Raw genomic sequence first — 26,606 nt, 5'->3', positions numbered from 1 at the left:
AAACACCCCTATTATCATAGTAGATTTCATTTGATGAAGTTTTGTGAGAAAATCAATACGAGAGTCAAGATTTTAGAAAATAATTATAATTGTTAAATAAGAATGTATGGTTTTGGTGGGTTATCTATTTATTATATGAAAACACAGTTTGTGGCAAAATTGCAATTAAAGAATCAATAAAATGATATTTATAAAACTCAACAAATCCCATATCCCATATATTTTCTCTCTCCTCTTTCCTCTCTCCTCTCTTTCATCATACATTATACACATTCTTCAATTTTATATCCTCTCTCTCTTTTTCTCTCTTTTTCTCTTTTTCATATTTTGATGATTTTATTAAAAAATCAAATTTTATTTATAAAAAATATTCTATATATATCTTAAATTAAAGATGAATACAAGATCTTTGATTTGGTATCAAATAATTATTCAACTCTTTTATTAGTTGTCTAATAAATTCTAATAATATAATTTATTTTCCTACTTATCAATTGAAGCTTTTCTAATAAGATGACATAGGTAATAAGCTAACTTAGAAAAAATTAATTTTATGCATGATTAGCTTATGTTTTAAAACTATATATTGTGATGTGAAAACTCTTTTTTGATTGTTTCTTCCTTTCTTTTAATTTGAATGATGTGTTTATTCTATAATTTTAAGGAAGAAAATAAAGTTTTCCATCAAATGGATGGAAAATAAAAAATGATACTTTTCAAAATTATAAAATAAAATTAAGGATCTTTACTGAGTAATTGATATAGATTATTTTATTTTCTAAGAAAAAATAATTTACATTTACTTATATTATAACTATATTTAATATTAAATTTTTTATTTATTTGATACATCATTTAATTTATTTATTTTTGATAAATTAACATGATTAAATAAAGAAATTTAAAGGCCGTGCCACAGGGGCTCGAACCCAAGACCTTCGATTTTAGACATTAACCCTTAATCGTTTAACCGATACACACACTGCATCATTTAATTTTGATGCAAAACTATGTTCGCCGTGCATCACAGATGCGAATGTACTAGTTTAGAGTGTAATTACTAGTAGTATTGTTGGAGGAAGTTAATTTTGTTTCGGAAAGGAATTAGTATTGTTGAAGGAAGTTAATCTTATACATCGAAAATCCAAATTTGGGAAAATTAAATCGTTTTCCCTTCTCCAATGAATCAATGAGCAGTATCATCTTCGCACCCACAGACTCGTGAGCAGGGAATTCCTCCTTCCACAAACCCAAGCACATGGAAAACGACGTCGAGCCGCCGCCTGATCACAAGCTCTGCGGATACCTCTGTGCCGTTCTCACACTTCCCGTCGATGCCTCTGTCCCCCTCAACTCGGTTTGCCGCGTCGCCGGCGACAACGCCCAAGTCTACTTCGCCGCGCAGGACGGCGCCCGCTTGACCCTCATTGGCGAATCGGAACCTCCTGATTCCAAAGCGACGCCGTTAGCGAAGAAGCGGTGGAGCAGGATTGGAATGGTGCACGGATCAATCAGCGTCGTGCGCCAATTGCACGCCCTCGTGGCGCACAAGTGCTTGTGGATTTTGGCGCGACTCGTGCACGTTTCCCCTTGCCAGAGCGGAGTCGAGAGCGGCAGTAGGGAATTTAGGGCTGTGGTGTTGGTGGATGTGTACTTGCCGGTGGATTTGTGGTCTGGATGGCAGTTCCCGCGGTCGGGCTCCATCGCCGCTGCGCTTTTCAAACACTTGAGGTGCTTTTTGCTGGTTTATTTTTGTAATTTTCCTTTTCTGTTCGTACAATATAGGCTGCACTGTTGTTATGGTAGATTGAGTTTTATCTTCTTTCTTTTTTTGCTGTAGTGGCTTTGTGTTTATGACTATGAGGGGTTGGATTCTTGACGGAAATAAATGGTACTCCATTAGATTAGATGTCACTTAGGCCTGATTAGGCAAAGGGTTTCGTCTTTGCTCTTGAGTCTTGAATTCTTGTTGCACCTGCTCCAGTATATATGGACGAGGCCTTTGCGATCCTGGATGATGATTGTGTGTCCCAAGATATGTAATTGACAAAAGTAGGTTTCTATTATTGCTTCTGCAAATTGAAATTCTTAAAGTCTATTATTCTTTTTTATTCTCAGTGTTTTGGTATAAAGTCACTAATGTAGCTTTTGGTACTATCAGTCTGTCTGTATATAAGAATCCAAAACAGTACCATTATGGACTTATACCTAAAAACTTGAAGTTTCAAATATTTTGGCGGTACCTATGTTTGGCTTGTCTTGGGAATGTAATTCTCTTTTCTATTTTTCAGGTCTGCCTGCTTACATGTCTGAATAAGGATATAGATATGTAGCTTGCATCATGTTCTTGCTTTCCTTATCGTTCGTTTTATTCCTCTTGGCTGACTTGTGACTGGTTGTTGAGTTTCTTGTGTAACTAATCATTATAAGCCAGGTCAATACCATGACAGAAAGTTTTTTTTGGTTGGATAAAACAATGTCTTATCACTACATTATAGATGCAGTTCTTGGACTCTATTTCATGAATATACAATTTCAGTGCTGATGATGCCTTTTCGTAGCTTGAATGATGTTACGTTTTAAGACAGAGCTGAGGTGCCTTTTTTGCAAATCAATGCCAAGTATGCTTAATATACTCTGAAACTCCAGAATATATTCTTGGAGTAGAGGCTATATCTTGCTTTCTAATGTAGTTTATGGATATTTCTGGCAGCTGTGATTGGGAAGCTAGAAGCTCAATGCTCAATTCAATCAGATTGAATCACGAGTCTCCTCATAGCATTTGGAATGTAACAGACTGCCACGTTCTTGGTTGTGAACGACATTGTAGTGCACCTAACAATCCTAAAAAGAAAAAGGTTTTTGAACTCCAGGAAATATTTAAGAGTCTACCCTGCGTGTCAATGAAGGTAGACTCTGCTTGTTCAAGAGTAATGCCAGAAGATTCATCCAATGAATCTGGAATCTGGGTGCTATCGGATGATATTACGATTAACATTTTAACAGCGTTAAGCCCAATTGACCTTGTTAAGATTTCTTTGACTTGCCGCCATTTAAATTATCTGGCAGCATCCATCATGCCATGTATGAAACTTAAACTTTATCCACATCAGCAAGCGGCAGTTGAGTGGATGTTAGAGCGTGAGAGGGATCCTAAAGTCTTACAACACCCTTTATATATGAGTTTCAAAACCGAAGATGGTTTTGATTTTAATATCAATACAGCCTCTGGTGAAATCGTCACAGGTTCAGTTCCTACAATCAAGGATTTTCGTGGGGGAATGTTCTGTGATGAACCTGGACTGGGTAAGACTATTACTGCTCTTTCCCTTCTCCTAAAGACACAAGGAACCTTGGCAGAAGCCCCAGAGGCAGCGCAATTTACTTGGTGTATGCATAATGGCAGTCAGAGGTGTGGCTATTATGAAGTCAGTGCGGACAATGCGACCAAGGGATATGCATCAGACATCAGTAAAACTGTGGGTCAAAAAGTTCGTAGGGGACAATTATCTCTTGATGAACTTAACCCAATGAATAATTATATCAGCAATGCATCAACTTCTCCAAGGCGTCTTAGATCTGGTGAACCAATGCTGGAACCCGCTGATTTGAGTGCTAATAAACGAATTAAGTTATATACACCAACTTTCTCAGCACCTGCAACTAGCACTACGGGGCGCAGCAGGAGCTGGAGTAATGTTAAGAGAAATCTTTTGGAGGCGTATGAGGAGCCATCGTCTAATTCCAAGAAATGCTCAAAAGTTGGGAAACATGCCAAGAAGGGACACAAGGAAAAGATTTCTGCTAGCAAAAATGGTTTCTCTCATAGAAGAATGGGCACTAGGAGGAGGGATGATGGGACAATGACAGGCGAGGTTGAATACAATGAAACTTGGGTACAGTGTGATGCTTGTAGCAAGTGGCGGAAGGTAACAGATCAGCATGAGGCGAATACTTCCACAGCTTGGTTTTGTAGTATGAACACTGACCCCTCATACCAAAGTTGTATTGTTCCTGAAGAATCCTGGGATTACAAGGAGCCTATCACGTACTTACCTGGGTTCCATGCCAAAGGATGCTCCGGGGGACAGCAGGAAAATATTATGTTTTTCACTAGCGTGCTAAAGGGGCACTACGCGTTGATCAATTCTGAGACAAAAAAAGCCCTGACTTGGCTAGCTAAACTTCCACCACATAAGTTAGTTGAGATGGAAACAGTTGGATTGGTCAGTCCTATTGTAGGAACCTCACTATTTGATACTAGAGTTGCTCGTAATTATCACAAAATATTTGAAGCATTTGGCATAGTTAAAAAGGTGGAAAAGAATGCATTGAAGTGGTACTATCCTGGACATCTTCGGAACTTGACCTTTGATTTGGATGCCCTTAGGGTTGCTCTTTGTGAGCCATTAGACTCGCTCAGGTTTTATTTGTCATGTGCAACTTTGATTGTTGTCCCATCAAATCTTGTTGAACATTGGAAAACTCAGATTGAAAGACATGTCAGGCCAGGTCAATTGAGAGTGTATATATGGGGTGATCAAAAGAAAAAGCCTTCTGTTCACAACTTGGCTTGGGACTACGATGTTGTAATAACTACCTTCAACCGTTTGAGTGCTGAGTGGAATCCTCGTAAAAGAAGTGTACTAATGCAAGTTCACTGGCTCAGAGTCATGTTGGATGAAGGGCATACTCTGGGCTCAAGTCTCAACTTGACAAACAAGTTGCAAATGGCAATTTCGCTGACTGCCACAAACCGCTGGCTGTTGACAGGTACTCCAACTCCCAATACTCCGAGCAGTCAGCTTTCTTATCTTCAACCTTTGCTAAGGTTCCTCAAAGAAGAGCCATATGGGCAGAATCAAAGATCATGGGAAGCAGGTATAATAAGGCCATTTGAGGCAGAGATGGAAGACGGCAGGTCACGTTTGCTGCAGTTACTTAAGAGATGCATGATTAGTGCAAGAAAAAAAGATTTGAAGGCTATACCACCTTGTATAAGAAGAGTAACTTTTGTGGACTTTTCTGAAGAACATGCAAAAAGTTACAATGAGTTGGTAGAAACAGTTCGCCGTAATATTTTAATGGCGGACTGGAACGACTCATCTCATGTTGAGAGTTTATTGAACCCAAAACAATGGAAATTTCGGGCTGCTACAATTAAAAATGTAAGGTTATCCTGCTGTGTGGCTGGACATGTCAGAGTATCAGATGCTGGCCAAGATATTCAAGAAACTATGGATGTCTTAGTGGAGAATGGCCTGGATCCTATGTCACAAGAGTATGGTTTAATAAAGTACTACCTCTTATATGGTGGCAGTTGCGTGAGGTAAGGTGTGCCTTTTAATTTCTACTCTTGCTGAGTTCACATGATTTAGGGAACATATTGACACTTTTAAATGTACTTATTATTTCAGGTGCAGAGAATGGTGCCGTTTACCTGTTATTACACCCTGTAGGCACCTTTTATGCCTTGACTGTGTTGCTTTGGACAGTGAAACGTGTACATTTCCAGGCTGTGGTTACTCGTATGAGATGCAAAGTCCAGAGGAATTGGCTCGTCCTGAGAATCCTAATCCTAAATGGCCTGTGCCAAAGGATCTTATTGAGTTGCAACCTTCATATAAGCAGGTCAATTTATGCATGTTTTTATATACTCCCTCCGTCACACTCCAATAGGCTCGTTTTCCTTTTTGGGATGTCCCACTCCAATAGGCTCATTTTCCATTTTAAGTAAAAAAAGTGTACTTAATTGGTGTGGACCACACCACTTTTCTATTAAAAAAAAAGTTTTCTTAATCTCTGTGCCCAAAAGAAATGAGCCTATTGGAGTGGGACGGAGGGAGTATCTAACAGGCCAATATTTCAATTCATTGGCAAAAAAATAAACACCACTGCAATATATAGTTTCAGCAGCTAAGACTTAGAAAGAGAAATATCTTACAAAATTGATTTGTTGTTTCTCTGGCTGGCAAAACCAAGCAAATCTTGTAGGGTGTTTCTCTCTCTCTCTCTCTCTCTCTCTCTCTCTCTCTCTCTCTCTAGCTTCAAGCAATCTTCTTTTGTTTACCTTTTTTGCTTGGTCCCCAAGATGAAGCACTTCTGTACTCTTTTATTTGAAAGCAGGGGCTAGCCAACTGATTTTTGGTGGGGGGCTACATTAATTGAAATTTTAAATTGAAATTTCTGTAATAAAGTAGAGTAGAACTGAGAAACCTTTCAAAAGTTTGTTTGCCTCCTAAGCAAATACGAGGGAATCCCCTTGTCGAAGGCAAAGTTAATCACTTTAGTGTCTGTGTATGTTTATATTTGTAATCCCCTGGTTGCTATATTCTGACAGTGGCCATTGTTTAATGCAGGATGATTGGAATCCTGATTGGCAGTCAACGTCGAGCAGCAAAGTTACATACTTAGTTCGGCAGTTAAAGCAATTGCAAGAAAGTAATATGCTGATTGGATACCCTACTGAGAAGAGAGAGGTTATTTCTAATGACATTAGTTTATCCTCTAAGTTGAGCTATCACAACACATTGCCAGATCAGAAGGCTTTCCAAAACTCTAGAAACGGGTGGTGCCAAAATGGCTTGGAGAAAGTTATTGTTTTCTCACAGTTCCTTGAGCATATCCATATAATTGAGCAACAGGTAAATTTTGATCAGACATGTACATATTTCTTTCTTTTGGTTTCGTCAGTTAATGCGATAATCTTTAAAAATTCCAGTTGAGCATTGCGGGAGTCCAATTTGCTGGAATGTACAGTCCAATGCACTCTGGCAACAAGGTATATTCCCGTTTGCTTAAAATTTCTATGAATCTAGCACTGCTTTCTTCTGGTTTTGCTTACTTGCTTGTTCACTGTTTTCGTTTCAGATGAAATCTCTGGCAACTTTCCAGCACAATCCAAATTGTATGGCTCTCTTGATGGATGGAAGTGCAGCATTAGGTCTTGATTTAAGTTTTGTGACTCATGTCTATCTAATGGAACCTATTTGGGATAGAAGGTATGAGATGAAAGTCACATGTTTTTATTCTTGGCAAGTACCCGTAGATATATTCTTAGTCCTCGAAACAGCTCTTCCAAATTAATTGCGTCTTCTTGTCAAATGCTTAAACCTCTTGTTATTTTCATGATGTTGCCACTAACATGTGTGATGGTTTCTAAGATGATAGGACCTAGTGAATCTCTATATTGTGTTTATATTGACTGGATTTGTTGCTGTGGAAATTGATCAGTATGGAGGAGCAGGTTATTAGTCGTGCTCATCGAATGGGTGCAACACGCCCTATTCATGTCGAAACACTGGCAATGAGGGGCACAATTGAAGAGCAAATGTTGAGATTTTTGCAGGTACTGCCCTTCCCGCTTTGTCTTCTGAATGATTCGGTGCATGGGCTATTGATTTTAGTGTTGGAAGATGGGGCATTCATTTGAAGTAACGAAAATCACCCTTATCAACTAACTAACTAGTCGGGGGATGTCTACTTGATTTCACAAACAGCAGAAATAAAACAAGCGCTTTGCCTTTTATCTACTACTCCAACCTGTCTGGAATAAACCCTTTTATTTCCCCCTCTCTGCATGTGCACTCGACCCATTGGTGCTTAACAGATTTATTTATTTATTTGCTGATGAAAACTAGTGATTTATCATGCTTTCCATGAAGAGAAGTAAACTCGACGGGGTGCACTGTGCACATTCTTGTAGCTAATTCACTATAGTCTAAGTTTGTTTCTGTTTCTTCCTCTGTACAAGTTCTCAAAGTAGAGAAAGACTTATATGCAGAGAAAGTGTAGAATTTTGGTTTTTTGTCGCAGGATAGACATTATTATGTGAAATGGCAATTGAAGTATTTCATATGTTTACTCGAATCAATCTACAGTAGTATTGGTTGTTGACACAGATCATCCGTGCATTTGCTTTACTGGATTAGGTCTTCTAGATATATTTAATACTAGTGTTCACTAACCAATACGAACAACACTCTTTGATCTGAAATGATGCTCGATATATTATACATCTGCATCTTAATCAGTCGAGCACCATCGTTTCTGTTATCTATGATGCCTACTAAACGTGTGCACTTGATTAGGATGGCAACGGATGCGGAGAGCTGTTGAAGGAAGAGTTTGGTACAAATGATATTGATCTTGATGGGGCACGATCACTTAAAACATTGCATGATTTTGCTGAGAGCAATTACTTGGCTCACCTTGGTTTTGTCCGAACAAATTCCAGGACATAAAAGGTGTGTGAGTTATTGTATCCTCTCTTAGAATTAGCATTTTCGACTTCAGTAGGTATTGTAGCCAATTGAATCTCATATTTAAATGATTAATTCAATTTTTGGTATATTGTTTCTTCTCTTAGAATTAGCATTTTCGACTTGAGAGTTGATTAATGTAGTTTGATTCTGGTTATAGATTACCATATGAAATTGGATTATATGTTAATTATACTGTGAGTGGAAAATTGGTTTTACCGTGTAGTAGAATGAGTGAATAAGTTATTATATGGATAGTTATCTATTGTGAAGTAGTGTTCATGAATAGAATATGATTATTTTTTGTGAAAATCTTAAAAAAAAAAAAACTATTTTACAGGACGATGAGAATAAATAATAATGCATAAAAAAAAAACACGTAAGACACGTTACTTAATTTTAGATAATTATAACTTTATGTTTAGACGCTTTGAAAAAAATTAATATAGCTCTCCGTGCTCGGTAATATTTATAATTAAAACAAAAATTTAAAGATATATAGAATTAAATTTTTAAAAAATATATTTAAAATGAGATTTTATATTAATTTAGTGTTTCTTAAAATAAATTATATACGTTATTATTCTATAATAATTATATATTGTCCTATTAATAATTTTTAAAAATAAAATAAATAGAAATACATAATTTAAAAAATTAAAGATTAAATTCAAGGAAAAGAAAAAGAAAATTGAAAATGTTTAAAATAAGGTTTTTGATTTCAAGGAAAATATTATTACTTAAAATATATGTTCAAACATTAAAATATTAATTATAACTTGCTCATTTTGAATATATTTTGTATGTATCATATATCATTTTTTTTTTGAGAAGGTACGTATCATATATCAAATTAAATGTCCTCTATGATCTTTCATTCAAGGCATATACATATTTTATTTGAAATATAGTTAAATGAAAATGGAAAAATATACATTATTTACAAAATGAGGGAAAAAGAATGAACAGATTAAAAATGAAGAAATTTATAAGTTTTAAAGAGTAGTGACGGTTAATTGAGTGATTAATGGACAATTAATTTAATTTTCATATATTAATTTTAAATTTTATATAAATTATGACATTGATTTCTCTTTAATTTACAAAATTATCATTGAAATTAATTTTAAATTGAAAATTCCTTTTATAGTAGTATAGATTCCAAATTTTTACATAATACTACGTATTTTTATACCTAATACTATTTCATAAGCACAAAAACTCACAATTCATTTTCAGTTCCAGAACTATTAGATCATGTCAGTTTTTTTTGAAAGAAAACAATGATTTTTATTTTTTTTAAAGAAAATGTCCAAGTTGTCTAAAAATGAAAGAAATAAAATTCAAAACAACAAAGGGGGATGAGATCAATTAAATCTTTTAAACCACAAGTAGTCTTGAAATTAATTAAAGTTGTTATATATAAGGTCAAACAAAAAAATTCCTTCTCAAAAAAAGAAAAAGAAAAGGTCAAACAAAATTAGGGTCAAGTCGGTCCGCTGCAAAGAAATTAGGGAGTCGAATGGCGTTGACTTGACTCGTGAAGTTTATTTATTTATTTATTAACTAGGGTTTTATTCATCAAATTAGAGTATATAATTATTTTTATTATTTAATTTTACTTTTATTAAATAATATGTTGATAAATTTAAGGACAATTTACTTTGCATGATTGGATATTTTTATCCTTAATAGTATGATTTTTTAAATATATCCTATGCTTTTAATTTGATATCAATTAAATAAAACTAACTTAAATGATAGAAATAATAAAAAATATTGGGATATCTCAAAGTTTCAATTAATCTGAGTAACAAGAAATTAACCTTATTATTTTATCAATCAAGGCTAAGTAAGATATAGTATATAATTTTAAAAAATAAAATTAAGTATAATTCATAATGTTAATATATTTTATTTTTATAAAAAATATTTTTAAAATAATAAATATAATAGTGAAATGATGACACACACAAATTTACAGGACATTAAATTTCGTCTCACTAATTGAAGGACAAATCTTTTATCATTTGAGTTAGCATTTCATCATGAAATGAACTTAAAAGAGCAAAATTTAGCCCAACTAACCTTAACAAATTAAAAATCCTAAAAATAATGTCAAATAGAATAGGAACAGGCATTCACAAAAACTCTTCTTTGTGAAAGGTCTTGAGTTTAATCCTGCCTGCGTGCGGTGATGTTTTCCCGTCTACGTGCAGTGTAGTTTTTCCACAATTGTGATGTTGAGGTCTCGCTTGTGTGCGAATTGCATAATTGATTATTTGATTATATTCAGATACCTCTTATAATTCTAATTCAAAAAAAAAAAAAAAAAGAACGGGCGTTCGCAATGATTTTTAGGTTAGACGTCCTTTCTCATAGTAATATATCAAGATTTTAAACTAGGATACGTTGTAGAATTATATTCAATCGTAATATTAACGTGGTATTTGAAATAATAAATTATTTTTCGATCAAATCGATTAAAATCGAACATAGGAATAGAAATATCTTCTAAAATTAAATAAAAAAAAGTGTTAAGGGACCCAACGTCACAAAAGATGGAAATTTAAGGAATCAAGAACAAGGTAATACCGAGTAATAATCGTTTGAAATCATGTCCAAGAAATAATATTTACAATAAATATCTCTATCTCCAATATCTTGTAGTCTAGTGTGTGAGTATATATAGATATCTACACAGATAATAAATTACTCCCAAAATGGAAACAAATCCTGATTCTGTGATTCATCTCAAAAAGCGCGTCAGATTCTGAATTTTCGAAAATCCAAAGTAACATTCAACTTCACCCACTTGCACAATATTCTATTTTGATCAACATAATCATATTTCACCTCTTCTTTAATCTTTCTTTTTCGGTACAAATCGCACAATATTCTATTTTGATCAAAATAATCATATTTCACCTCTGCTTTAATCTTTTTTATGTACAACTTACAATATTCTATCTTGATCAAAATACTGCACCTTTAAAATTTATCCTAACTTGTGTGCATGTATATTATGCTATATATAATTTCTTTATTTACCTATATAATTTATCAAAAAAGAATATATTATCCTAACTCGTGGCTTTCATAATTAATCTCAGTAAATTCTATTTTAAGGCAACCCATTAAAATTAAACAACTTTATATCAAGACCCCAACGGAAAAGTGTATAGAAAAAGCATTTACTAATTGCTTTTTTTTTGAAGCGATGCATTTACTAATTGTTTTTTCGAAAAAATAATGCTCCTTTTGTCCCTGTTGTTTTTGTCTCATTTTTATTTTTTAGGTTGTTTCATTCTTTTTGTTCTATTTTCATAAAGATAGTAACGTATGAATTTGATCATTTTTAATCAATTTATATATATTTTTTAATTTTTGAGTAAAAAAGAAATAGGACAATAAAAATGAGACGGAGAGAATAATAAAATAGACATCGGAATGAACATGAGCAAGATCGATCTTACTAATTAAAATGTAAATGAAAAGTAAAAAATAATTGTGAAGATCACGTTGGATGGCCTATATTGGCATGTTACCATAATAATAATGCATAATGTAAAGGTCAAGAGACAAACACTATTGTAGCCCTAGACTTGTCAAAAGGCCAAATAGATCCATTATTTAATTCCAATTCAAGATCCTCTGCATTATTTTAATAAATCAAATCGAGGGCGAGGAATACTAAAACAAACTTCATTGCTTCTTCTCCAATTCAAAAATCAACTTACAAAAATCATCAAGATTCTGAATCATATCCCCATCTCTCCATATCTTATAGTATCTCTCTCTCTCTCTCTTCAAACCTCTCCTCATATATATTCCACATTTCATTCCTCTCCACATCACCATTTCTCCCTCCTTCAATTCTTCTTCAACTCTCAAATTTAATCCCACAAATATAAATATATAAGCATGAACGGATTAGCAGCAGAAACGCAGTTCCATGTGCTAGCAGTTGATGATAGCATCATTGATAGAAAATTGATTGAGAGGCTGCTTAAAACTTCTTCTTATCAAGGTCAGTTAATCATATCATTTTTTTATTTAAAAAATAATAATTTTTTATATTTATAAATGCTGATATTTGTATTGATCACAAGCAGTTACCGTTGTGGAATCCGGAGTTAAGGCTCTTGAATTCTTGGGATTGGTTGACGATGAAGAAGATGATGAAATTTCAAATTCAAATTCAAATTTCCAAAGAGTTGAAGTCAATCTGATCATCACAGATTACAGCATGCCAGCAATCACCGGCTACGATCTCCTCAGAAAAATCAAGGTACTAATTAAATATATTATTCCAAATTAATTAACCACATTAGCAATGATATATTACTAACAATATTATTATTTAAAATAAATAAAATTCAGAAATCGAGCTGGTTGAAAGACATCCCAGTTGTGATAATGTCGTCAGAAAATGTGCCATCAAGAATCAACAGCTGCTTGGAAAATGGAGCAGAAGAATTCTTCCTAAAACCAGTTCGACAATCCGATGTGAATAAGCTGAGGCCACATTTGATGAGAGGGAAAAACACTAATATTAACAAGAGAAAGCCTGCACAAGAATGCCTCTCGCCTGATCGCACAAGAACAAGATTCAATCATGATTTGGAATGATTTTTTATTTTTATTTTAATTAAAATTTTGAGTTTTGAGTTAAATTGATTTCCTTCTTTCTTAGACATACAAATGTTTCTAGAGGTCGGTAGAAACTATACACATACTGTGTAAATATATTTCGAAAAGAGAATTAAATTTGAGGGCCATTTTATATATGCTTTTACTATTTATACTTTATTTATGGAAGATTCAATGAATTTTAATTTTGAGAATTATGTTTTTTAAGGCAACATCCAATTCGAATATCCTGTCAGTGAATTTTAATTTTGAGAGAATAAATTTATTTAAACATAGTCCGCGACTTTAGCCGAGTAATTTGAAGATAAAATTTAAATTAGAATGAAAACCTAAAAATGTTTTTTTTTTTATGTCTAATTGTATAACCTAAATATTATTATTCCTCATTTTTTCTTCTGACGCTGACAGATAAAAATGGGTCAATACGAGACGGCAGGCATGAACTTAAACTATTAGAAAATAGAAATTTGTGTTATAAATAAAGACTAAAGTGAGGCAAATCTCCAACACAATCTCAATTATCGATATGCTGAGGATTTGGCGATTGTTTTTAATTGATTTGAAGAATCAAATCAACTACTTTACAATGACTTCTCCTCAACTTGTGGGTCGGTGACAACTTGTCACAATTTAAAATTATTCTCTTAATTACACATTTTTAATTAATGGCTTTATTGGTTGTCATTACTTGTCAATTAACATACTACTATTCTTCTTCTTCTTCTTCTTAACTTTGAGATATTTAAGAATTACTTCTATCAAGAGTTTTGCTCGCTTAGATGGATTGGAACTTTGAGATATTTAAGAATTATTTTTATCATTTAATATAATTTTGCTTGATTAAGATTGGAGAAATTATATGATAAAAATATTTAATCATGTATCTTATCAATCTTGCAAAGTAAACGAATTCTTTAATGGCATCTTGTATTGCCTCAAAATTATAATTTTTTTATAGATTAATATGATTAAATAAAAAAAATTAAAGGTCTCATCATGATAACCTTGAACTTGAGACATATGGCTTTAGACATTAACCACTATATCGCTTGGCCAACAAACACGCACCTCCGAATTATAATTATTTTTATTCTAAGGAAATCACACTATTTTGAAGTCTATACACAAAATAAAAATTAAAAGGACTTTGTATTCTTCTACCGCGTGCTCCTTGCCATTTATATTGACATAGTCCCTTTTGTCAACGTTTATTAGTTAATTACGATATGAAATCAAACTAAATCACCTCGTGAGTTGGTTGAATGTGCATAATTTTATATTTGTGGGTGCAAATTATTAATTCATTAATGAGGTCAAGTTCGACTATTCTGTACAATTGTTTTGGTTTATTAACCATGTAATACTACTGCTAATAACTAGTACACTTTTAAGTTTATAGTTTGAGTTGCCACCATTATTAACTAATATGGCAATCGATGAACTTATTTAAGTTTAAAGTTTGCTACTAGTTTACGGTTCATTGCATAAACGGTAACTCAATTATGATTATGGTATAAAATTGAAATAATTGATAAATAATATCAAATTGAGTATACTTTCATATTATAAGGACCTAACGTATTTGGCCAATATATACTTTGTAATGGAACTACAATATTATGATACACTAGTACGGCCATTCGTGCGATGCACGACGACGAACATCGAAATTCAACAATAATTTAAATAAATAAATATAAATATTAAATAAAATTATAATATAAATAAATATAAAATATATTTTAAAAATAAAATAAAATAATCCATATCAATTACTCAATGAAATCCTGAATTTGAATATATAAATTTTAACTTTGTATAAAGCGTAATGATAATTAAAGTTATTAAAAAAATTTTAAACAAAATCAATGATAAAAAATAGCATTACGCATTATTATCATTATAGAGTATTACACGTTATAATAAATAAATAAATATTTTCATACACAAACATAAATAAAAAGTTGTAAAATTTTAATAAAGAGAGAAAATAAAATATTTTACATTTTAATCTTTTTCATACCTTTTTTTTAATTCATTTTTCATGATTTTGATACTATATTAAATTTAAAATGCCTATTGAATATTTTTTTCATGAATCAAATGTAACAATGTTTAGAAAAGAATTAAAATACATAAAAAAATAGTGAAAAGATTAGTGGGAGAAGAGAGAGAAAAAAGAGATGCAGAAATTGGAGGAAAAAAATTCATCTTTTATATATTATACTATAGATATATATTAAATTTTGTCATTCTCTTTTAATTTGATATGTATATTGAAGATTTTATTATTAATTAAAATATATAAATTTTAGAAAAAGAAGAAGAAATGAAAATAGCAAAAAAGAAATAGAAAAAAGGTATATATATAAAAACATTAGCATGAAAAACGGGTACATTAAGATATGCTTGGGGGGCTTCTTTCTTTGTAGCATTAAGTTGGCCGAAAATATAGGAACGTGAATTAAAAAAAAAAACTGATTTTGTTTTTCAAATTTTGGCGGTAAAAAGTAGCCGTTGAACTGCTCTTTTATATAATATATAGATTTTTAACATTTATAAAGAAGTAGCAATTTATAATCCCTTAGCACGCCCTTAGCACGCCAAACTTATGGTCAAAATATAATATTATCGTTAATTTTTAATCCACAAATTCCCAATGGTTCGCACGACTCATATTCAACAATCTTTTCCCGGCGATTTCCACCCTTTGCATGAATCTTCTTTTGAAAGTTCGTCTTTCTATTTTTTTTTTCTAAGGCTGCGTTTACTTTTATGAAAAATGAGAGAAAAAATATATTTTCACCCATTTTCCATCATTTTTACATGTTTACTAGTATAATGGAAAAAAAATTCCGGGCAGAGTGAAATATTTTCCAAGGCAGCCCATTTTTCACTCATTTTCTCTCCTATGGTAGGGGGTATGAAAATATTTTTCAATATTTTCTCATCTTTTCATCCCTAGTAAACATATAATAAAATAAAAAAAGGATAATATTTTCTCATCTTGTTTTATCCATAATTTTCTAATGAAAATTTTACAATCAAAGTAAATACATCCTAACTATTTTTTCCTATGCCCTGTGCTAAAGTCTAGACGTATGATGTCGTTTTTAATTGGATATCCAGACGTAGTGTTTAATTTTAATTTTAATTTCTCAAGTTGAGATATAGTGGTTAATTCTAAATATGAGTTGCCACATATTGAGATATCGATTTCGATTTATCCAAAACAAAGTAAACAAATTACTTGGCCAAAGTTGGAGCACCTGCATTATGTAGAAATAAATGAATGGTTCATATATTTATCCTTATCCATTTTGGATGCGATGAATGTGACATGGTTTTCCATCATAGTCGTAAGATTTGAGGAGTTGGCCTAGAGAAACATGATCCAAGATGTGCTACATGTAGATCTATTATATATGTGAAGTCTAGGATATTTATTATTTGGAAATTATGGAATATGTAATACAGCTCAACCACTTATCCAATTGTAGATTCCCAACCAAGAGTGTGCGTGTGGGCAACATCCACCTTGTTAAAACCAAAATCCAACTCAAAACACGTCGCAAATGTAACAGAAATAATCCAAAATTCATGATTGATATCAGGAAGAGAAAAATGACACAAGTGTATTACCAGAATAATTTACAAATACAACACAAGTATTTCCTTGTCTGCAAAAAAGAAGGAAGATAGATATACAAAATGGACACATCTACTGATGCGCCTGGCCGTGTGGAGGCGGGCCGGGAGGTAGGGGTGGAGGCATCCCAGATGGAAGATTGTAGTTTGATGCCATTCCAGGGCCATTTGGATTCCCAGACTGCACAAACCAATTGGCGCGAATGATCATCAACATAAACCCTTCCAAATATCAAATTAATAGAGTTTGCAAGAGACGAGGTTTATAGAAGAAGAGTGTGACGGATGTGATTACAATAGTCGAGTAAAGAACATCAAACTAAAATGGCACATCACAGTTAAAAAAAACAAATGCATTTGTTAGAATGTAAATAAACACATTCATCCAGGTTCATTAGTATATTAATAGATTTTTATAACAAAAATTGGCCCCACCACAACCCCGTATGCAAGCACGAAGGAAGAACTTCACATGAAAACATTACGATATTCAGGTCATGCACGTCAGTTTCCAGCATCAATTTTTTACCGCAAAAGAAAACCCAGGGAGCACACTATCACTACAGAAGATATCTTAGCTGAACTAATATACAAACCTGGTAAGGATTAATTCCTGGCATCATCGGCATCTGCCCAGCTTGGGACCTGCTAAAGGGTCCCCCTGGTTGGAACATTTGGTTACCACCTGGAGGCATATTTCCAGGAGGACCAGATCCAGAAGGCATGGGATTCATTGGCATAAAGTGGCCTTGGGGCATTTGAGGAACCATTTGATTCATGCCACCCTGCATCCCCTAAAACCGAGGCAGTGTCAGTTCAGCAACTATATAGTATGATAGTAGAAATGAAGCTTTGTTTTTATACCATTGGACCAGGCATTTGACTCGGCATTGAAGGGATAGGCATAGATCCTGGCATTGAAGAAGGTGCATTGGCAGATGTATTAAGCTGCTGCAGCTGGGGTGGAGGGCGAGATAAATGAGGATGTGGCAACAAAGGCAGATGCGAAGGAGGTTGCAGCTGAGACATATTTGGTGGCGGCATGGACATGTGCTGGGGTTGGTGATGTTGTATTGATGGAGCATTTTGTTGATAAGGCTGTTGTTGTTGTTTGCCTGCCAGAAGAGACGGATGTGGACCAGGTGGAAGAGGAGGTGGCACTGAAACTGACATAGGCGGCTTCTGTTCCCCTTGAGCAGATGAATCGAGCAGAGGCATAGCAGCACCAATCCCTGGGATTGTTCCTTCATTCCGAGCCAACCCAGCCCCAAATGGTCCAGGAGTAGTAGGGGGTTCAGCCACCTGAAAAGGAACAGAGACACGGCCTCCCATAATGTTGTTCTGCTCAGCAAAACCTGCTGACAAAATAAAAGTGTTTATCAAAACATTGTTTCAAAACAAAGCAGCAGTTCTCAGAGGGTTAGCACTCAGTAAGAGTGGAAAAACTGAATGCTCACTATATCGGAGTCCAGATATATAATCACAGTCAAAGAAAATTCACATGGAAGTATATTTCAAAAAACAACAGATTAACGCTACACTGCATATGCTAAAGAACTCAAATCAGAGGTTCAACTTAAAAGTATTTCTGGTATTAAACATAGATCAAAATTGTCCCTAGAACTTTTCTAAAAACTTTGCAATCACCAGACACAGAAGAAGTATATAATAAAATAAATAAATACTTAAGAACAGATCGAGTCAGAACCTTGATTTTGTCCCGTGTTAAACTTATCACGGGCTGGATCCCCAGGTCTATTTCTGCACCAAAATTTTGTTGCGTGATCATTGCCACCACTGCACAAAACCAATCTCATCAATTGACACATTGGCTTGGATCCATTGCTAATTAGCTTAGTTTGTGCATTTAGAACAACACAATAGCTACAATCATATTGAACTTCCTTAACAACCTACTAATTAGCAAGTAAATAGGTTCTCCCCTGTGGCTGTTCGAATTTAAAAACAGAAATAACTGAGATCCAACACTCAAATAAAAGGAAGCAAGACACATGATGTTGAAGTTCTGGAAGCCCTACCAAACAATGGATCTGCAGATCCTTATAACCGCCACTTTATAAAAAATTTCATAAATCAGTTTCTGCTTGGTTTTTTGCAATTATTAACCTTATTCTTAACCTTGCTCACCACATTACGTTTTCTCAGAGATGAAAATAGAGAAACGTGAGTTATTTTCATTACCTCCTCCAGGGAAAAAATTGATGAAACAAGAGTAGTTTTAGCATTCAGGGATCTGGTGCAAACTAGAATCTGGTCTATTTTCTGATATGGGCTATGTCAAAGTAATTGATGATTTCAAAGGAATGCCAATGTGAGAGAGAGAGAGAGAGAGAGAGAGAGAGAGAGAGAGAGAGAGAGAGAGAAATCAGTAGCAAGCTGGGATTTACAATAGAAACTAGCACACATTTCTACAGATCAATGTTAAAATATTAAAAGTTAAAACAATTGCAAGATTCTGGAAGTGATGATATGTAGATGAGAAAGTGTTTTAAATGTAATCCTGTTTCCCATGACACGGTTGTTTCATTAGTTGTAAAATCTATGTATAGATGACAAACAATGAAAAATTGAAAACAAATAGAAAATGGAGTACTAAAATAAATAAAAATAATACTAACTACTACTTAAAACAAATGCATTCTGTTTAATGAATTTCAGAGCCTACATAGTTACATGCCATTAATGCGCATCCAGACACCCCTATACACAGACTATGGTCAGAATCTCAATAGAATCCATCAAGACGAATCATGAACATGCAACAATAAATAGTGAACAGTCAATATAGATCTTTATGGGTAAACCAGTACCTGCAAAGAAGGTAGCCTATAGGATGCCAGGCTAGGTCCCAAACACTGTTATCATGTGCATTCTGTATCTCAACCTGGGGGGTATCATGCCTGCCACATAAAATAAGTTATTCATGAGCATTACCAGATACTCTTGTGGCCAACTTGCATACCATGAAAGAATCTATTATTGGCTAAAGTATTACACATCCTAGAACAGGGAACAAAATCATAGAATAGAATAATTCATTCTTTCCTCTTTTTCCTAGGATTAAAATGAATAAATAAAGGGGGCAAGGAAACCAGAAACCGGAAACATCACTATCTGATTTATTTTCGTTGCCGTTTTTCAAGAATAGAAAGCAACAAATCCAAGATTTAGAAAAATGGACAAGGAAGAAAAAAAAAATGGGAAATTGTTTCCAAGTACTTTTAAGGAATATGTTTTAAGTTTCTCTCCTCAATGTAGTCAGTCCAATTTATGGTCAAATCAAGCAAAAAAGACCTTGATATTATTGAATTGAGATTTTATAAAAAGAAAAGGAAAAAACCAAGCCTAAGAAACCCTTGTAAGCACAAACAAAAAAGACTTTGATAATTCCTCGACAAGCATCATATTTCCTCTGTCATTACAGATATTGTTTATAAAATAGAGAACAAGGACAAACAATAAACAATAAAACCACATGAGTTTATACCATCATTCCCAGAAGGAATCCACAAATTGAAAGAGATAAGAGCATGAAGAATTATTTATAGACCAGGAATATAACATAGAAAACTTTAACAAGAAATGAACTCAAATATATTGCAAGGAAGAAGGTAAAGACTTTACCCAACTAGCCAATGGAATATTGATCCATCAAAACTACCACTAACAAAATATTCCTCATGAAATGGGTGCCAAGCCAATGCTGCAACAGTGAAAGTATCATAAATATAAGGCTAGTATGAAATGGAAAAAGTACCGTATCTCAAAATACTAAATAGGTATTTCAAATAAAATATAATCAAGAGCCAAAGTTGCTCCAAACAACATGATCGGCAAAATTATTTGAAAATTCTGTATGTCAACTAAAAGAAGGAATACATGAAAATTGAGAAGTGATGAGCAGCCATGAATAATGCATTAGTAATAAGAATTTCCATACCGGTGACGTCCTTTCGATGCCCACGAAATGCTTCAAGCTCCTTCATAGCCCGTATATCATAAAGCTGTGAACAAAGTAAACATCTAGGGTCAAGGAGACAAAACAAATGTATGCAACTTATTTTGTCATAATTTCTTTATTAACCCATTCTGACCCTTCATCAATTTTTGGTAGAGAAAAATAACAAGTAAAACCTTAGTTCAAGGCAACCAGAAGTGGAAAGATATTAAGATACTAAGCTTACCTTGATTATTTGATCCTTTGAAGCCGTTAAAACCCAGTTACCATTTTGATTCCATTTCACACAAAGTACAGTATTTTTGTGCCCATGACTGCAATGCAACAATACTCATTGCAATTAGATTCAGAGATAAGGTTCAGCAAGAGTTGTCATTTAACACTTAAGGAAGAACAGTAACATTACAATGAAGAGAGCTCTTTCCCAGACTTAGCATCCCAGAGTTTGACAAGGTTGTCTTTCCCACCTGTGAAAAGCCCATACTGAAAGATAAATATACTTGATCTCATAAGAATTTTTCACTACTTTAGAACAAATAAAGAACGCACCAGAAACCAATAATGACTTGGTAGGATGCCAGTCAACACACTTTACATCCCAACCATGGCCTGCCTGAGTTCAAAACAAGAAGAAGAGTTCTTAGGTTATACCATGCACTATCAGCATTAACAGTGATTGATTTATCTGATTAGCACATAAGAGCAACAGAATGCAAATTACCATTCCTCTCTTCTCATTCAAAAGTAAAAATTGCAATATTGGCAGTAAATATTTGAACTAATGAAGATCATTAATTATCTATATAAAAATCAAATAATTTGATCACATTACCGGATAACGAGCGCTCCTCTTGGCACCTAGCGAAGTCCCAAACTTTAACTGTAGTGTCATCAGAACAGGAACAAAACTTCAAATCCGTCCTACAGAAACTGGTCAAATTGTCACAGAAAAAAGTCAGAATGATTATCACATCAAAATAAAAAGAATAAGCAGTTATAGTCTAACTAAAAAACATGATGTGACAGGAAGAAACACAAGTCAGGAAACCAGAAAAGGTTGTTAAGAGATTGTCAAAAAAAGAGTCATCCTTAGTTCTTCTAAGCTTTAGTCCAGATCATTATGACGAAGGAAGTTACGTGAACACGTAAAAATTGCAGAATACTAAAACAATTTAAAACATCATTGTTTGGGAAAAAACATTATCCATGCCCAAGATGGCAAGAGAGGCAAAGTTATACCTTAAGCCACGGACTGATTCTTTATGAGCAGATTTATTAGCTTTCACATTATTCATGTTATTTTGCCAGTACCTGCAACCAGGTAAGATCAACTTGTAAACCATTCTAATGACGAAAATCTTGATTTCATTAGCCAAACCAGGAATTACTTTATAGCACCACCATCATCACCCGTGACCATCCAGTTCTCATTATAACTCCATATCATAGATCTGACTGCTTGCTCATGAGCCTGCAACTTAAGAAATTTGTTATGCATCTCTCTTCACCTTAAGTATTTTATCATGGAGCAATTATATATTTTATAATACCTGCAGTATCATTTCAAAATTGAAAGATTGACCATTCCACAGAGTGAACTCCCCGCTTTGAGATCCAGTGATAAGACGTCTCCCACTGGGAGTCCACTGCCATCAAATTTGGATTCAAACTCATCACACCAGAAGCAAAAATACTTGTATCTAGAATCACAGGATATCATAGAAGGGTTCCCAGTAGAAAAGAAAAGGACAAAGGAAGAAGCAATAAAGCAGACAAAATATTATAGTTCTGTATGAGTAAAAGCATTACATTTATATCATTATCATAGGAAAATCCAAGCAAAAACATTTTAATCATGGCAAAAGAGAATATCTGGACATTTGCAAGCATCTAAACTTCTCATATGATATTTTTCTCACACAATCCTATTGTCAGAGCTCACTAACATAATATTACCACATTTGAACACCCAATTCTAACACTATGCCACGAAAAAATGGCAAGGCTCACAACTGCCATAGGCTCGTATCCTTAACTTCTTCTTTTGCGCCTGACTCCTCCTTTATCGCATTCCCCAATAATTCTCTCATTATTAGTGTTACTGATTGTGCCACGTTATACTTTCCATATCATATTGCCAGGTTTAGATTGAATAGCACCTAAAAGATGCCTAGGCCACTCATTATTTTCATTCTAAATTCTAATCCTAGGTTTAAAATCACATATCTGCTAGTACTTGATATGATTTCATTGGATGAAAGTAACATCAATCGCATAATGAAAGTAATCTTCTCTTCCTTTAGTAGGATTAAAGACATTCAGCATGGGGAATCAGCTGTCCTCCAAGAAGTTGAGTTCCAAAGCAGTAAAAAAGAAATGAAATAGTTGGTTTGTTATAAACCCACAGTCCCAAATACATATCCATGTAAACACAAACACAGAAGGATACCATACAGAAGAGTCAGATAAGAAGATTGGTTTCCTCAACTCACCAAAACTCTATTGATAGAACATCTGTTTTTGTTTAATGATGTATGTACAAACTTTGCTGCAAAACTAGTAGATGGGTTATCTAAGTAGGCAACAGTAGGCAACATCTGCAAGATGGCATCATAAGGGGAAAAAAAAAAGAGTGGCATCAGCAATTAGTGCCAAGTGTGCAGAAGAATAGACAATAGAGTATTATCTCACTATAAATGGAAGAAAAAATTATAGTTGATAATGATATAAAATATGTAAAGTTAGTCCTGAGTGGAAGCACATACATCAATAGCTGCTGCTGGGGTGGGTTGCAATACTGTCCTATCCTTTGAATCCCGCTGGAACATGCGAATCTGCCAAACAATGGGACCAATGAGCCTATGCCAAGATATCAAAGTTTATTTGAATACGAAACATAACTGAAATGTGAGATTCAACTGAACAAAAATGAAAAATAACAAACTATGGGTAAGACTTGGCTGCATAAACTTTTTCTCCCACTACCTAAAAACACTTTGTCATCCACACTTTCACAGTTTAAGACTTGGCGACAGAATCTTTTTATCCCACTACCTAACCATTGAAACTACAGAATTTTCAAACTTAACCATTGAAATTCAACATATTTCTTCATGTTATCATCAATAACACAGCAAAGATAGAGAGAGCTTATTCGAAATCTAATATCTTGTCGGATTTGGGTTTGAAACTTAGGAACCTACAATAAAGAATATATAGAAGAAGAAACATATGATTAAATAAATAGCTGATAGTGGAGGTTTTTAAGGGTACCGCCACTATATGTCGAGCTGCAGAATTTGTCAAGGTGCTAAATCATCAACTAAAAGACAAACCGAAAATATGGCATTTAATAAAATTTCAGCTTAACATTCCACCACTGAAGTACTATAGACAGCAACGTCGAGAAAACTTGTTGGTTAGATGGCTAAGTGCATAAGGAAAAGCTGAAGCAACATAGTGTATAATGCACATAATTTGGATGGCAAGGCAAGTCTAATGAGACAGTGCTCAAAGACAACATATCCAATTTTCATGATGAAGTTCAGAAAAATATAAAACATGACGATATAAACCAACTCAACAGCCTATACTTTGGCAGGCCAGATTTTACATTCATACCTGAAATCAATTATTTCTACTCTTCAACAACCAAATCTAGCTAAGATGTAAATGTTCAATTAATTCATCTTCTTTCCCTTATCTTTTGTAAGACATAACATAATAAGCCAAAGAGCAGATTATAATCAATAAATCAGACGTTCCATACGTACTATCTAAATACCCATACAGGTATTAGCTAAAGGCACCTGCAGACTTATGAGTAGTCCTCAATGCTTTCGTTTCATACTATTTCAACAGATGACTATGTAATGCTCTAGTGATGAGAAAGCATTCTTGATTTATTCAGATCAAGGACTTGAATGGCTAACATACAGATGTATTAGTCATCAGTAGAAGAGTCAGAGGGTAAAAAGGAGAAGTAAAAAAGAAAATATACGACTTTGATTAACTCACTCCATTGTTTAACAGCTTAACCTATTTGTACTTAGTTAGCCATAGCCAAACATACGTCAATGTATTTCATGGAAATGAAACAATAATACTGAGAACTTATATCACCTGCATATAACGTACAACAGTGCTCGTATAGTCAACTGCCCGTCGCTGCCCAATTTTCCGCATTCTTTTTGCAGCTAAAAAGTCAGCATGAGCTACAACATGTTAACAACCAGGTAAGTTCTACAATCTCATTAAGCAAACTTGAAACCGTCAATTTAATCCCACATAATTAAGGCTTCCCATGAGTAGAGTGTTTCATATTTCATAGTATTTAGAGTTTCTTCATGCAGTCAAGTAGGTAACAATTTGTGGCATGATTCAGTTAGAAATATTATCTATCCATTTAATTTAAATCAAAATTAGGTTCCCGAGGGAAAATCACAAAAAGCTACTATGTAGGAATTATTGCAGCTTAAAAGAATTTTCAGGATTTTTTTTTGCTGTTCTGTTCCATCCAATTCAAATAGAAGGCTCACATACCATATATATATATATATATATATATATATATATATATATATATTCTCACAATAGCAGGTTATTTACACTGCAATTGAAAAATTTACACAGCCAAAAAGGATATATGTCAACTGTCAAGACAAAGTTGAGTGCTCGTTCAATTCAAAATCCTGGTACCCAAGGAGGAGGGCAGGTGATGAGACAGTTTATTAGATTTCCAATTCAGTCATAGATTATTGCTAGCCCATAATCATTAGTTCATCTGTTGTGACAACTATGCAAATTCGGAAACAAGAAACACCGATACAATTATGTAAACCAAGGCTTATGATACATTCCTCAATGGCGAAGTCGCCTCAAAAATTACATGAACCCCTAATTCATTATATAAACCAGATATGTAAATTTCACTATCATACTATCTTTCATAAGGAATAGGTCTTCTCGATAAGAAGTTATAAACAAAAAATGAGTAAAAAAAAAACTGCAAACTTGGTAAAGCATGGGCAAAATTTAACTAGCTCTGTCAGCTTCTATAAAGATAAAAATGCAACTAGTATCTAAGATAAACAGGCTTCACGAATGTACATTGGCTGGAAAAACAAACGCATAAGCACTCCCGAAAAGGGGAGAACAAAAAGTCGCGTCTCTAACCATCGTAAGGCTGCTGCGGCCCCGAGAAAGGCGGCTGAGCGTTTGGATGGTGGTGGTGCTGGTGCTGCTGGTGAAATTCAGGCGGCGGAGGGTTAAGAGTGGTGGATGAAGCAGAGGGCTGCCGCATTATCTGCGGCGGCGGTGGGCCCTGCGGAGGGTGTGGGCCCCTCTGGAACTCATGAGGCTGCTGTTGGTGCATGAATTGGTGGGGATTTGGGTGCTGCTGTTGCGGCGGTGGCGGCAACGGAGGCCCCGGCGGCGGGCGCTGGTGGTGCTGAGGATCACCGGCATACATTATTGAATAACAATGGCGAATGCAGTCTAGGGTTTTAAGGTTTTGGGGGTGGGGAGCATACGTGATTCGAATTAATGGATTTTTACAGTGACAAATGCAGGAGTCATTTCGCTCTGCCAGCTCATTTCTTCACCAAATTACAAGTTTGCCCCTATTTTCTGACATTAGCCGAATTCATTTCCCTATAGTCCAAATATATATATATAGAAATATTTCATTGATAATATTAAATGTGTTGAGAATTAAAAATTTGTTTGAATAGTTGTAAATAAGTTAGTATTTCATTTTGATGCAGGGTTTGAATTCTCGAGATGACGAAATTTTTAATAAATTAAATAAATACACATGTTCATTAGTTATATTGACATGTTCGAATAATTTATTGATTTTATTCATTATCCTCATTTCTTACAAAAAAAAATTATCAATAGAATTTGATGAGTGCATTCCAAGAATATCGGAGGAAAGTAACAAAGAAATAGAGAGATTCCTGAAAAACATTGTTGTCAAGCCCAAAACAACGCTGTTAGTCCCTAATTGACGCTGCCCTCAGCTGAACAAGCTTAAATTCACAGAGACGATCTTATCTCGAAAG

At 34.1% G+C, this 26,606-nt stretch overlaps 3 protein-coding genes across 6 annotated transcripts; 2 read left to right on the top strand and 1 right to left on the bottom strand.

The window, feature by feature from the left end:
* The first annotated feature begins 1,079 nt into the window (after positions 1-1,079).
* LOC131022412 (F-box protein At3g54460) lies at positions 1,080-8,350 on the top strand. Its single transcript, XM_057951880.1, has 8 exons — positions 1,080-1,731; positions 2,714-5,329; positions 5,418-5,631; positions 6,360-6,644; positions 6,722-6,781; positions 6,871-7,001; positions 7,234-7,348; positions 8,091-8,350. Exons 1-8 carry the CDS (start codon positions 1,259-1,261, stop codon positions 8,241-8,243), a joined length of 4,047 nt encoding a protein of 1,348 aa, XP_057807863.1. The 5' UTR covers positions 1,080-1,258; the 3' UTR covers positions 8,244-8,350.
* Positions 8,351-11,934: 3,584 nt separating this feature from the next.
* On the top strand, positions 11,935-13,049 carry LOC131022413 (two-component response regulator ARR9-like). Its single transcript, XM_057951881.1, has 3 exons — positions 11,935-12,291; positions 12,377-12,552; positions 12,645-13,049. Exons 1-3 carry the CDS (start codon positions 12,186-12,188, stop codon positions 12,891-12,893), a joined length of 531 nt encoding a protein of 176 aa, XP_057807864.1. The 5' UTR covers positions 11,935-12,185; the 3' UTR covers positions 12,894-13,049.
* A 3,441-nt stretch (positions 13,050-16,490) lies between these two features.
* Positions 16,491-26,129, bottom strand: LOC131022410 (flowering time control protein FY). 4 transcript variants are annotated; one of them, XM_057951876.1, is made up of 18 exons: positions 25,717-26,129; positions 24,664-24,755; positions 23,307-23,375; positions 23,034-23,138; positions 22,092-22,187; positions 21,930-22,012; positions 21,781-21,852; positions 21,374-21,471; positions 21,091-21,150; positions 20,948-21,008; positions 20,768-20,855; positions 20,524-20,587; positions 20,208-20,286; positions 19,394-19,483; positions 18,271-18,359; positions 17,427-17,920; positions 17,159-17,356; positions 16,491-16,743 (listed from the first exon to the last, which is right to left on the bottom strand). In XM_057951876.1, exons 1-18 carry the CDS (start codon positions 26,009-26,011, stop codon positions 16,636-16,638), a joined length of 2,241 nt encoding a protein of 746 aa, XP_057807859.1. In that variant the 5' UTR covers positions 26,012-26,129; the 3' UTR covers positions 16,491-16,635. The 4 variants fall into 4 exon arrangements, with proteins under 4 accessions (XP_057807859.1, XP_057807861.1, XP_057807862.1 ...); XM_057951878.1 differs by having other exon boundaries at positions 17,159-17,347; positions 25,717-26,109; XM_057951879.1 differs by having other exon boundaries at positions 17,159-17,347; positions 17,427-17,917; positions 25,717-26,108.
* Positions 26,130-26,606: the final 477 nt, after the last annotated feature.

The sequence above is a fragment of the Salvia miltiorrhiza genome, chromosome 4 (assembly GCF_028751815.1).
Source record: "Salvia miltiorrhiza cultivar Shanhuang (shh) chromosome 4, IMPLAD_Smil_shh, whole genome shotgun sequence".
NCBI lineage: Eukaryota > Viridiplantae > Streptophyta > Magnoliopsida > Lamiales > Lamiaceae > Salvia > Salvia miltiorrhiza.
The sequence above is the reverse complement of the archived record's forward strand: the minus strand, read 5'-3'. Positions and strand labels throughout refer to the sequence as shown.